The following is a 12,882-nucleotide window of genomic DNA, read 5'->3' on the forward strand; positions in this document are numbered from 1 at the left end:
CCCTTCCCTGGCTACACAACAGGAGACAGACAGGCTGGAGCTCATGAACTAAGACAGAAATGGGCTACCTTCCATTTAGAGGTCCTGCTAGTGTGTCCCCATACTGTGAGCCAAGAACAGCTGACACCCAGCCCAAGGTGGAGGCTCCAAACACCCGCTTCCTGCTGCAGGGAGCTCCCATCACTGGAAAAGGCAGGGTGGATAAACACAGGTAAATACCGCTAGCGCCCATTCCACGCTCTGTGCCTTTGTTATGTGAGCCAGATGTGGAGGCAGACAGACACTCATTAACCAGTTCTGACCAGTGTCAGCACTCAGCCGCGCTCGCTCGGGACTTCAGCTCTGTCTGCTCTACAGAGGACAGAGGGGTAGACAGACAGGATGGCAAGTGAATGACCCGACGCCCACCCAGCATGCCCTGGGACGACTGGGTCTGCCTCCTATCCCCCAGGCCCCGTCTGGCAATACCCAAGTCCATCCAACCTGTTCTCTCAACAAGACTGAGAGACATCAAGGCCACAGATGACCCGGCCTGGATGGAGGTGCATAGCTGTCTCCCTAAGCCAGACGTGAAGACACACCTACCTCTCCCAGACAGGACCCCACCCCATGGAGACAGACAGTGGCACAGAAAGGCCCACCCTACCCATCTGCCCCACTGCATCTCACAGGGACCCCTACAGCAGGGTTCTTTTTTTTTTTTTTTTTTGGTTTTTCAAAACAAGGTTTCTCTGTGGTTTTGGAGCCTATCCTGGAACTAGCTCTGTAGACCAGGCTGGTCTCGAACTCACAGAGATCCACCTGCCTCTGCCTCCCGAGTGCTGGGATTAAAGGCGTGCGCCACCACCGCCTGGCCAGGGTTCTTTTTTGGTTGTTTGGTTTAGAAGGGGTTTGTCTGTGTAGCCCTTACCATTCTGGGGTTTGCTCCCTTGGAAGAGAAGTCCCTTCTAGAATTTTAGGAGGGGTTATATAAGAATATAGCTAGAGAAAGCAGGCACTGAGGAATTCTAGGCAGGCTGGCCTAGAATTCATTCTGCCGCCCTCTGCCTCTCACATGCTGGGATTAAGGGCGTGCGCCGGGGTACAAGGGCATTCCACTAACACTCACGGAAGGCCTGCCAGGACTCAGGACAAGACCACACATGTAAAGAACCCACACGGTCCTCCTGCTTCCACCATTCCAGGATGACAGACGAGCACCATGAGCGCCGCTGAACCTAGCTCCAGTTGTGCTGTTGAAATGAGAATCCCTACTACGTAGTCCAGCTTCAAAGTAGCCATCCATAGCCAGGCAGCAGTGGCACACACCTTTAATCCCCACACTTAGGAGGCAGAAGCAGGAAGATCTCTGTGAGTTCGATGCCAACCTGGTCTACAGAGCAAGTTTCAGGACAGCCAGGGTTACACTGAGAAATTGTTTCAAAAAACAAAACGAAATTAAATAAAGGCAATTCTCCTTCCTCTGCTGCCTGATCTCAGCACATCTGAGTGAGTCCATGACGGGAAGCAGATCCCCAGGGGTGACCAGGGAGCTGACCCCACTAGCCAGTCATCCGCCCCCTCAAGGACTCACAGACCGGGCCCTTCAATGGACACATTAGTTACCGTTTAACCCTATGACCCCCAATTGTCCCCTGGCCATGTGCAGCCAGGCGAGCTGGGAAGGGGCGGGCCACCACCACCCCATGCGTGCCACCCACCAGGCTACACCGGGTTGTTCCTGGGCTAGTTCTGAGAAGGAAAGAGGTTGGTCATGCTTGACAGCCATCGGGGGCCACGCTGGGGGCTGAGAGCTGTCTCTCCAAGTGACATGTCTGCTGTAGTCTGTGGTCCTGGCAGGGGACAACTGTTTGGAGGAGTTGACAGCCCCCTCCCTCCAAAAAAAAAAAAAAAAACCAGGCCTTAGTGGCAAGTAGGGTAACTGTGGGGGTGGGGCAGGCAGAGCCCTGGCCAGGCTGGTTCCATCCATACCTCAGTTACCATAGGCAGTGCCTTCATGTGGCCAACGCAGGCCAACATGGGCAGTGGCTGGCAGCTGACCTGTGTGTGCCCAGGGAATTTTAGAATTAGTGACCAGAACCATGCAACCTGCAAGGAGATGGTTAACAGGTTCTCACTACTACCGTGTTCTCAGACCAGGGTGAGCATGCACCTTGTCCAGGAAGCGCACACGACACATATAGACAGAAATATAGATACATAAACACATATGCTCGCAGACAGACACATGCACAGACACACACAGACACAGGGATACACACAGACACACACATACATACACACACAGACACACACATACATACACACTGACATAGATATACACACAGACACAGACACACACACATAGATAACACACACAGACACATAGAAACATACATATACACACAGACACAGATACACATACATACACGGACATACACACAGATACACACGCAGACACATAGATACACACATATACACACAGACACACATACATACACACAGACACATAGATACACACACATACATATATACACAGACACACACACACATACATACACACACAGACACATGTACCCACACATAATTGGCCCAAGGAACAGTTCCAAAGACACGGGAAGGTTTGTCTGAGTGGCCCAGTGTGGAAACCGCCCCATAGGCTCATGGCTGTCTGTCTCCACCCTCTTGAGGGTGGCAGCTTTGGGGACACCGCTCCCTCTGCCACGGCGTGTATTATTAGAAAGCGTGGGGCAGACGGCGCTTGGCAACGGGTCACAGGGTGGGGAGCCTGGCCAGCGGCGGTGACCCGGTGGCCAAGTTGGCGGCATAGGAACCAGATAAGGTTTTTCCGGCTGAGTCAGCACGGTTCCCGGGGTTTGGCACGGGTCGGGGCGCAGTGCCAGGGCTGGCGGGCAGGCACCCTCCTGTGCCTGCCACAGCTCGCTGGCTGGGCGCCAGTAGCCACAGCGACTTTGATGAGGCGGCCCCGGGGGCTTCCCAACACCTCCAGTCCCTGACACCCCAGCGCTCGGGACTCCTGAGCCCCAGGAACTCCAGGCTGGGGCTAGCCGCCAAGACTGGCTGTCAGCCCAGAGAAAAACATGCCCCAGACATCGACAATGACGACAAAGACAATGCTGCCCTCAGAACCGGGAGCCTGACCTCTGGGTCTGCCTGGCACACCCTTCTCTACAGAAAATGGTAGCCTATCCTTCACCTTCTGGCCCCTTCTAGTCCCTGCCTCTGGGTCTACCTGGCACCTCTCTCCTCCACTGATCCACCAAGGCTAATTCTGGTTTTCCAGAATGTTCTCCTAGAAGTAGACCCTGTTTTTCTTGCCTGGTCAGTGGACTCTTAGCCACTTAGCAAAGCCCCAGCCAGAGCGTTCCTTCCCCTCCCGTGCAGCGTTAAGTCCCCTAGGCAAGACAGGGAACAAGCACCCACCTCCTCCCTTGTGGCCCCTGAGGGCTCATGAGTAGCCACTGTTTAAAGTTCTGCCTGGGGCGGACACACCAGGTGACAGGGACCTGTCGGCCCCACCCAGAGCCCCCACCTTTAACACCTGGCTGGCTGTCCATTTCCCTGTGCAAGGGAGGAGGGGAACAGCCACAGCCACCTCGGCAGCCCTCCCTCCTGCTGGAGGCCTCCCTGGATGCGGCCAGTTTCCCTCTCCACTGGAGTGCTGCCTGCTCTCCTAGAATTGGAAACAGACTTTAGTGGGATCTTACAGCCAACCCTGTGACCCGCACACAAGAAGGCAAGAGCAGACTCCTCTGACCTCCACACGGGCTGTGACGCACATCCCCTGCTCACTCAAAGTAAAGAAAGAAATGTCAATTTTTTTTTAACATGTTAGGGTTAGGAAGGGAGGGTGGAGGGTTTGCCTGGGAGGATGGAGAGTTCTGGAGCCAGCCTGGGCTACAGCACCAGGTTCTGAGTCTGGATGTAAGAGCAATGCTAACCCCTGACCAGTGAGGCCACCATCACAAGGTCCCTATGGTATCTATCCATCCATCCGCCCTGGGCCAGATGCTGAGTAGGGCTGGGGGCAGTGATTCCTCCCGACATGGGACTATGACAATCCTGTGCCTCAGTTTCCCTTCTAGTCCCTTCCTTGTAGGATGAGTAAGGAGCCCGCTCATTTTTTTTTTTTTTTTTTTTTTTGCAGCAGGGTCTCGGGGAGCCAGGATATAGCTCAGGTGTGAACTTCCGCCTCCCGCTCCCTAGTGCTGAAAGAGACGCACGCCACCATGCCAGGAGTGGGCACGCACGACCTCGTGCATGCAAGGCCGGAGCTCAACTGTATTTGTTTATTTTTAAGACAGAGTTTTGCTTAGAGCCTAGGCTGGTCTTGAACTCCTCAATGCTCCTGCCTCGGGCTCTCTTGGGCTAGGTGACAGGCATGTGCCACCACAGTGGGCTTCCATTCTATTTCTGAGGTCAGGCATGGAGGTGATGGGTGTGGCTGGGGAAGACCAGCCCTGCACAGGGAACGTGGACAGACAGCTGCCGTGACAGAGCTCCTAATAGGCACCTTCCGACTGCTGTGCTACCTAGCAATTTCACTTCAGACACACGCCCATGAGGAACAAGAATAAACCCATGAAGGGAGAGCTGCAGAGCCGAAAGGTGGAGACAGCCCAGTATCCGGCCGAGATGCAGAACCGTCGGCCCACAAGCCAGGGTACCGCACAGCCATGAATGGGAACAGAGACTCTGATATACCACGGAGTGCAGTCTTGACACTGTGCTCAGAGAGACCCGGACATGCCCCAGAAGTGTCCAGAACGGGACATGAATGTAGGAGACAGGTGACCACGCTGTGGGGACGGAGCTGGAGAGGCCGACACATTCTAAACCAGACAGGAGTTCTGTTTATGATCTTGACCCCATGACTGAGCTAAAGGCCAGGCATGGAAGAGCATGCATGAGTCTGAGGCAGGAGAGTAGCCCTCGACTACACACTAAGACTCAGCCTCAGAAAAAAAAACCTGGGTGTGGTGGTGCCCGCCTTTAATCTCAGCACACGGGAGGCACAGGCAGGGGGATCCCTGTGAGTTCAAAGCCAGCCTGGGCTACTGAGCGAGTTTCAGGACAGCCAGGGCTCCAAAGAGAAACTTTGTCTTGGGAAAACAACAAAAAATCCTCACAAAAGACTGCCAGCTTGAAAAAAATCCCAGCGAAGCCACTCTGAGCCTGGGTGTGGCCGCAGAGGGACAGGAAGGCTACAGGATGTGCGTGCATCCAATGCCAGGAGGCCCAGATCCTAATCACAGCCACGAACTGCGCCCCAGTGTCCCCTCCTCAGACCCACAGCCCAGGGCCAATCCCAGCTGTCTAGGCTCAGCTGGTGGAAACCAGCCGTGGCCAAGACTGGGAAGGAAGACACGGAGACAGTGCCAAGTGGCCAGCCAGCCGGCACCGCCACGTGCCAGGAAGGGAGCGGGGCAGACGCCAGAGTCAACACACCGGGCCTGGGGCTGACATCTGTGGGGCTGGCTGGACCACAGGCTGACACAGGCCGCGCAGGTGCCAGGCCAGCAGGGCAGAATGTGAATCCCAGAGCACAGGGCTGGCTTCTACTGACATCAGCTCTACATCCAGCCACCAAGCAGTCTTGTTTCCCAGAAGACCACTGGGCCCCTAACACATTGTTGGTTCCCCAGGACCTCTGCCTGGCTCTTTTCTCCCCAGAGATCTCCCTTTCTGAGCTTCCCCAGCCCTGGAGGTAACAGATGCACACCACGCGGGTCCATGAGATGCAAAAGCAGGCCCTTACCCAGGGAGCCACCTCCCCATTCTGTGTACACAAAACCCCTCCCAGGCTGTGTCTCTGCATGACCCCTGACCCTGACCCAGGATATCTCCCAGAAAGGCCCCCACAATGGCTCCTGAAGTCCCCCTTTGTCTCACTGCATTGGGGATGGGGGACGGGGTTGGGGCAGCCAACCCCTGGCCCTGTTGCCCTTTTTATACCTAGTCATTGTGGAGTCGGGCGGGGTGGGGGGGGTGTGGTGGCGTGCACAGGGGATACCCGTGATCTGTGACTGTAAACCATGACGCAGTAGGGCGGGGATGACCAACTTGCTTAGCGCTGGGGTCTGCAGGGAGCCGAGCCAATGCCAGGAAAATTGATAAACTTCGCTTGCCCTCAAACTGGCAGGCGCCAGCTGAAAGCCACACACCTTGAGCCTCTCCGGGCCACAGACCTTTCAACTCCTTACAGAACGGCTCAGGCTGCGGCTGTTCTGGACCAGGGAGACTGAGGCACTGAGTTGGGGTGGAGCCCACACACACCCAGCCAAACACAAATCGTTTTATGTGTGGTGTGTTTAGCTAGAACCTCCTGGGGAGTGCGAGGCCCAGTCTTCAAGCCCACAGCCACCTCTGGGCCTAGTGTGGGACGAGGTCACACCCAGGAGCGGTGATGTCCATTTGACAAGTCAACTGGCAGACTGCCCAGCACACACCTAAGCAAGCCAGGGCGAGGCCGCCCCGCCCAGTCCGGCCGGGCCCTGTCTCAGCAGGTCCCGTGAGGGCACAGAGGGTTTAATTCTCCTCTCAGTTCCTCGAAGCTATTCTTTGTGCCCCAGGGCCTTTGCGTGGCCTCGCCACCGGAACAGGGGTATTTACCACATCTTGCCTACAAGTACTGGACCCTAACCTAACTTAGTCCCCTTGGTGTCTCAGCTCCACGGCTCCCTGGGCATACTCTTCCACGCCAGATGATTCTCCAAAGGTGGCCCCCCGACAGCAGAGCTCAGGTCACCCCCAGAAGCCATCCTAATCAGCTCTGTCACCCTGGGACTCAGCCAAGCTCTGGGGCTACCTTTTGGCCACACAAGACTTAGCTCTGGAGCCAGCCCAGGAGCTGGTTTCCACCCTGGCCACACACCCAGGGGTCGGCTGGGCCAGCTGTCCAAGCTGGAATGCAGGCCCCAGCCGGGCGGGCAGGCCGACCATCTGGTTTCCATTGGCCTGCCGACTTCAAAGGTTCCCTGCTGGCCACTTCCTCCAGCTTGGCTGCCTGCAGGGAAGAGCTAGGGCGCCTGAAGGGATGGCTAGGGCCGGCTGAGCTTCCTTCAGGCCCCTCCCTGGCCCAGGACACCTATGGGGGTCGAGGGACACCCTCTACCTAGCCAACCAACACAGCCCAGCACTGACGTAGGACCCTAGCCCGCTGCTCCCCCACCCCCACCCCCCTGGACACTGTAGCTCAGGCCACAGGCCTCTGCAAACCTCACAGCTTTCCAGAGCGGGCTCTACAGCCTTGTTTCGGGTCACCAAGACACCTCACGCGTGCTGCGCATGTGTACATGTGTAAACCACAGGTGGACGCCAGGCACCTCCCTCTAGGCTCTCCACGGTACTGTTTGAGGCAGGGTCTCTCACTGACTCAGCTAGGCTACCTGCAGGCGAGCCCCAGGGGTACTCCTGTCTCCCAGCACTGGGACCACAAGCATACCCCACTGTGCACAGCATTTTCTAGGGGTGCTGGGAATCCAAACGCAGTCCTCCTGTTTGCGCGGCTCTTTACCACCAAGTCGTCCCCCAACACCAACAAGCCACCTTTCTACCGAGGAGGAAGGACTCGGCAGAGTCCCACATTGTCCTCAAAGTTCTTGGTGCCTTGCCCTGACCTGTGTACCTCAGCCACACTCAGGATCTAAGCTGGGCCTCCCCAGGATCCTCACCATGTCTGGGAGTGGGGGCGGTAGTGATCAAAGGCCCCCCCAAACGGCTGGACCCAAGCGCATGGCCTACCTGTTTGAACTGCTCCTCAAACGTCCAGTCTCCGTGGTCTGGCGGTGGCATCTGGGATGCCGTGTGAGTGGGGTGGGCCGGACCAGGTCCCAGGCGCTCAGGGCCACCCAGCATTCTGGGACCACCATCTCCACGGAAAGCCCGAGCAGGTTGGGTCTTGGGGGCAAACAGGCCTGCAGAGCCCAGGCTGGCAGACCCTGGCGGGCCCAGGCCCTCCTCCTCCTCTTCCTCAAAGTCCTCCTCCTCTTCCTCCTCTTCCTCCTCCTCCTCCCCTAGCTCTTCCAGGTCTTGTTCTTCCCACTTGGGCTTCCTGCAGTGGAGACAGGCACCCTCCGTCAGGGGAGACAGGCAGGTGCCACCTTGTCTCAGTGGCAAGGCCAGGCCCACCCATTGCCCCTGCCTCAGTTTCTCTCTCTGCAAACAAGAAGAGCAGCCACAGGCTCTGGGTGGGTTCCTGCCCACACCCCACTCTACCCGCTGAACAGACTCTTACAGAGGACCCCAATACATCTTCTCAAAGGTTCTGGCCTCAGGACCTTTGCATGTGTGGCTCTCCACACTAGGCTCTCTGTAAACAGTTCAACATTCTCCAGGTCCCTTCTGTCAAAACTCACCCCTCCCCCACACCGCAGCCTCATTTTCTCAGCAGCATTTGGCACAGCCACAGAGAACACAGAGTCTCAGGATCCCCGCGTGGCGAACCCAGGAACACAGGTTCACTCAGCAAACACTTGGCCAGACCTGTAGTATCCCCTCTGTAACCCTCCTGGCTCCCACGAAAAACATCAGACGCTGCCATCCCCAACCCCAACTCACGTGTCATCATCCGAGTCCATGTCCAACAAATGCCTCTCTCCTTCTGTGTGTCCTGGGCCCTCCCGGCCTCTTCCACGCAGGATGGGTGAACCCAGAGTCCCTTCCTGGGTTGTGTCTTCATCTTCGGAGCCAGGAGGCCCATCCTCAGAGCCACCAGGAGAGGATGGATGTCCCAAGCCAGCGGCAGCGGCTCGCATGGCAGCCAGAGCAGCCATCTGCGTCCTGTGCATTCGGGCATTCTCAGGCTCCCTGTCCTCATCTGCCACGGTGGTCCGAGCCCGGATACCAGTGGGCTCGGGTGGTGGGGGTGGCGGCGGCTGCCGGGCCTCCAGTTCCTGCCGGGCACGCTGTTGCCTCTGAATGAGGGTTTCCATCACAGCCTGCAGCTTCATGGCCCTACGGGCCGGGCCACCCCGGGCACCAGGGGCAGGTGGTGGGGGTGGCCCCTGTGGGGAAGGGTCTTGGCTGCACCGCAGCGTGGGAACCTCGGGGGAGCCGGGACAGTGCAGGGTGGCGGTGGCGGTGGCAGGGGCAGCCAACTCAGGCTGAGGGGAGGTGGGGCATGCCAGGGGCTACCAAAGGGCTCCTTGCTGTCACGTTGGGCACTCAGGGGCAGAAGCTGGTGTCAGGCTCATTCAAGTGCTTGTAGACTCCTGGGGGAACACAGGAGATGAGGTTAGACCACACCTGCGCCCACGGACACATTCCCTCCTCAGAATCCCTCACACCTGCTCATGCTCTTCCCATCCACACCTATGGAGATTCTGGGTCCCCTCTGGTTAGGCCCACCAGGGACACCATGAGTTATTGTCCCATAAGCAGGACAGTGTGGGAGGGGCCTGGTGTCCTTGCTTTCTTATTGGCTGTACCCCTGTTCTAGACCCTGGAGTGCCTCTGGGTTCTGGATTCTGGCTCTATAATCTTCATGTTGCTTAGCCCGAGAGGCCTGGAATCTTGGTCAAGATTATGACCTTGCTGTGTGTACAAGCCTTAGGCAATGCACCCTTCTCACGTGTGCGCGCGCACGCACACACACACACACACACACACACACACGCACACACGCTGCCTCAGAGAGACCTCAGCTGGTCTCCAGGCCTGATCTGCCCACAGAGTGGACAGCACGTAGGTGATGGTGGAGGGTCCTGGGAAGGATGGTCTGTGCTGCAGATGGGGAAACCAAAGTTCAGAAGGTCACGCAGGCTGGGGTTTGGCCAGGTACCGGTGTCCTGTGCTGCTCATCTGGGGGCAAGTGTCCCAGAATATAGATAGCATCCTGTGACAGAAAGGGGGCCTCCTAGGCCACACCCTCGACCCCCACATAAACCACCAATAAAACAGTGGGAGAAACCCAGCAGGCCTGACATCAAGAAGAAAGTTGAACCCACCTCCCAAACAGAGGGCCTAAGGGGTCACCCTCAGCCCAACCTGAACTCCAGGACACACATGGCCCCCAGGACTTACTCCCTGGGCTGTGGGGAGGAAGGGACAGCTGGGGGACTTTCTGGACCTCGTCCTCCACCTAGGGGACCCTGCAGTGCCTCGAGGCCTCCAATGAGAACGGGGAAGTCTGTCCCCCTTCCCTAGACATCTGGCCACCCAAACCGTGGGGCTCACAGGAGAACTGTGGCAGGTGTGGCCCCAAGGGACCCCTGGGTCTAGGATTTCTGAGACAGGAAGATTTTAGAGGCCCCGGCAGTGGAGCAGCCATCCGGGACTCAACACACATACCCAGTGGCTGCTGGTCACCACCCCTACCTTCCGACCCCCCACCCCGTCCACCAGACCCAAGAACTGCTGAAGGGGACATTTCTGGACACTCTTCGACGTGGTCCATCCTGTCCGTGCCTCAGACACCTTGGAGCTGCTGAGCTCACACCCGTACGGAAATGTGGAAAGTGACAGCCCTCTTTGGAGCTGGGTGGGGAACACACAGGGAAAAGGCTAGAGGAAGCCCCTCTCCCAGACTCTGTACCCCCTCCCAGGCCTGCTTGGTTTAATGACCCTTCCTGGTGGAGGGGTGGGGGAGGGGAACAGGGCCGGCCTCCACTGCTGGGGCTGGTAGTGGGTGGAGGGAGGTAGGGTGGGAACCCCAGCGCTGCCCCTAGGCCAGCCAGGACAAACCCCCTACCCTCCAGGGGTACCATTACCCCTAATCTGCTGTTGCTCATCCCTGGAGAACCCTCCCGCCCAGCTCTTTGTCCTTGGCCCCCACCCTCAATTTACAACACCCTCAGAGAGCCAGGACTGGGTGGCTGGTGTTTGAGGGGGAACAGGCTGGGGTGGGGGCTGGGAGGAGACCCAGAGCCACACCCTCATCCCCCACCACCTCTGGGCTTCTGGGGTGGGGGGGGAGAGGGAGAGAGGGAGAGGGAGAGAGAGAGAGAGAGAGAGAGAGAGAGAGAGAGAGAGAGAGAGAGAGAGAGAGAGAGAGAGAGGTCACCAGATCGGCCAGGCCTTGCAAAACACGGTTATTTGGAGTTGTGCAAGGCCAGGGCCTGAGGGTGGCGAAAGGGGCCCCTCTCTCCTCCCAGGGAGGTGGAGGGGGAAGGGCAGGAGCTGGGGAGGGGTCTGGGAAAGAGGGCACCGTGTCCCCCCCCTCACCAGGAGACGTGTGCAAAAACACATTCCAGTAAGTCCTAGTAGTCAGAGAACAAATATAACAACAAGACAAACGAAAACCCCTAAGGTAGTCGGGATTTCAAAGGCTTCTTGGAAAGAGAGCTCAGGAGGGTGTGGGGGGGAACCCCTGCTGCCCAAGTTGTAAAAAACGGAAGATATTTGACAAACCGGCTGCGTTGACACACGCGCGCGGGCGCACTCCGCGCTTCCTGCCCCCTCTTTTGTGTCGGGGGGGGGTCCTGGGACCCCGTGGGAAGGATTGGAATGGGTGCACCCCGCGGGAGGAGAGAGGACCCCATCGGTGCACTGGAACTAGGGAGCAAAGGGGGTCGGAACGGCGAACCACGTTGGACACAGGGTTTTGGAGGAGAAATAGAACCGAAGGCACTGGGGTGTGGCGCCGCGCCTGGTCTGGGATTTTCCCAAGCACTTGGGAAGGAAAGCTGAGGCAGGGGGATGGCCTCGAGTTCCAGGCCAGTCTGCACTTTATGCAGAGTTCTAGGTCAGCCAGGACTACACGGTGAAATCCTAGCTCCAAACATTAAACATACGTTTTTTAGGGAAGAAAAAGCGAAATGAAGTCCCCAGAGCGCAGCCCCCAGCCCCCGCGCGTACACACGCGCGCACACACCCCGGGGTCGTTTCCTTCCGCCAGGGGACAGCGCGCACTCGCGACCCCCGCGCGCCCGGACACTCGCGGACCGGATGAAGGTCTCCAAGGTCTACGGCCGCGACAGTCACCCACCCAGCCCTACACCCCCACACGCATCCCTGCCTAACTTTGGAGACCCCACACTTGTCGGTTTCCAGGGTGCTGGAGCCGCGCTACAGAAGGCCTAACGGACACTGCTCGGGGTGGCCCGGGGGGGGGGCGCATGCCCAGGTGCCCGGAGTCCAGCCCGATGGTGGCCCCCGGTGGCCTCTCTCCCCTTTGGCCTCTCCCTGATGCCCGGTGCACGCTCCCGGTTCCGGGGTCACCCGCCTCACCGAATCTCCAGGCCGCGTCTACACCTCCATCCGTCCGGATCCGATAGGGACGAGGTCTCCGCGCGCGACCGGCCCCCCGCCCCGCCCCTCCCCCACCCGGCAGACGAATCGCCGAGTGACAAATTGCTCTCAGATGCAAATACCTCGCCGGTGATTCAGCAGCCCCGGGGACTAAGGAGAAGGTGGTGGGTGTCTCTCCGAGGTCCCCCTTTCCGAGCTTCCCCAAGACCTCCCCGGGTTCCCCCCTCCAACTCAATTTACGGACGCCCACGATGAGAGGAGGTGGAGGGCAGCTGGAAATCCGCGACGGAGGGACGGAAATTTTTAGGTCGCGGCCCCTTTAAATGATAATAAATAATAAAAGGAAGGGGGAACCGGACTGAGGGACGCCCCGCCCTAGTTTAGGGACTGTGTGCAAAGTGCCTGCCGCGGCCCACGGCGCAGAGCCGCGAGCGGAGGGCGGGGCCGCGCGGGCGCCGTCGAGGGGAATCAGAAGGGTTTCGGGGTTCCTCACCCCACCTGGGAGCGGAAAGCCGGCTGGGCCCCGCTCGTTTCCTGGTTTCACCCACGTGAGATGGAGCAGCCGAGCTGGCGCTGGGCCTCCTGCCCACTGCGCTTACCGAACTTTTCCAGCCCGGGTCTCCATGTCTCTGAAATGGACTTAAAATCCCGGGAGAGACCAGCGCTGCGGGGGGGGGGGGGGGGGGGGGGGGG

The 12,882-nt window shown here is 58.5% G+C and overlaps 1 protein-coding gene across 6 annotated transcripts in view; it reads right to left on the minus strand.

Annotated features, from left to right (window-relative positions):
• Arid3a (AT-rich interaction domain 3A) overlaps positions 1 to 12,882 on the minus strand; it is a 27,958-nt gene that overhangs the window by 14,709 nt on the left and 367 nt on the right. Inside the window, exons 1-3 of one of the 6 annotated variants that reach the window (XM_050123554.1) lie at positions 12,789 to 12,850; positions 8,560 to 9,212; positions 7,744 to 8,053 (exon numbers count right to left, since the gene is read on the minus strand). In XM_050123554.1, the coding sequence (XP_049979511.1) occupies positions 7,744 to 8,053; positions 8,560 to 8,951 (702 nt within the window). In that variant the 5' untranslated portion in view covers positions 8,952 to 9,212; positions 12,789 to 12,850. The other 5 variants (XM_050123553.1, XM_050123550.1, XM_050123551.1 and 2 more) reach the window with 5 other exon arrangements.

The sequence above is a fragment of the Alexandromys fortis genome, unplaced genomic scaffold, assembly GCF_014885135.2.
Source record: "Alexandromys fortis isolate MF-2015 unplaced genomic scaffold, M_Fortis_MF-2015_v1.1 scaffold_221, whole genome shotgun sequence".
In the NCBI taxonomy this organism is placed as follows: domain Eukaryota; kingdom Metazoa; phylum Chordata; class Mammalia; order Rodentia; family Cricetidae; genus Alexandromys; species Alexandromys fortis.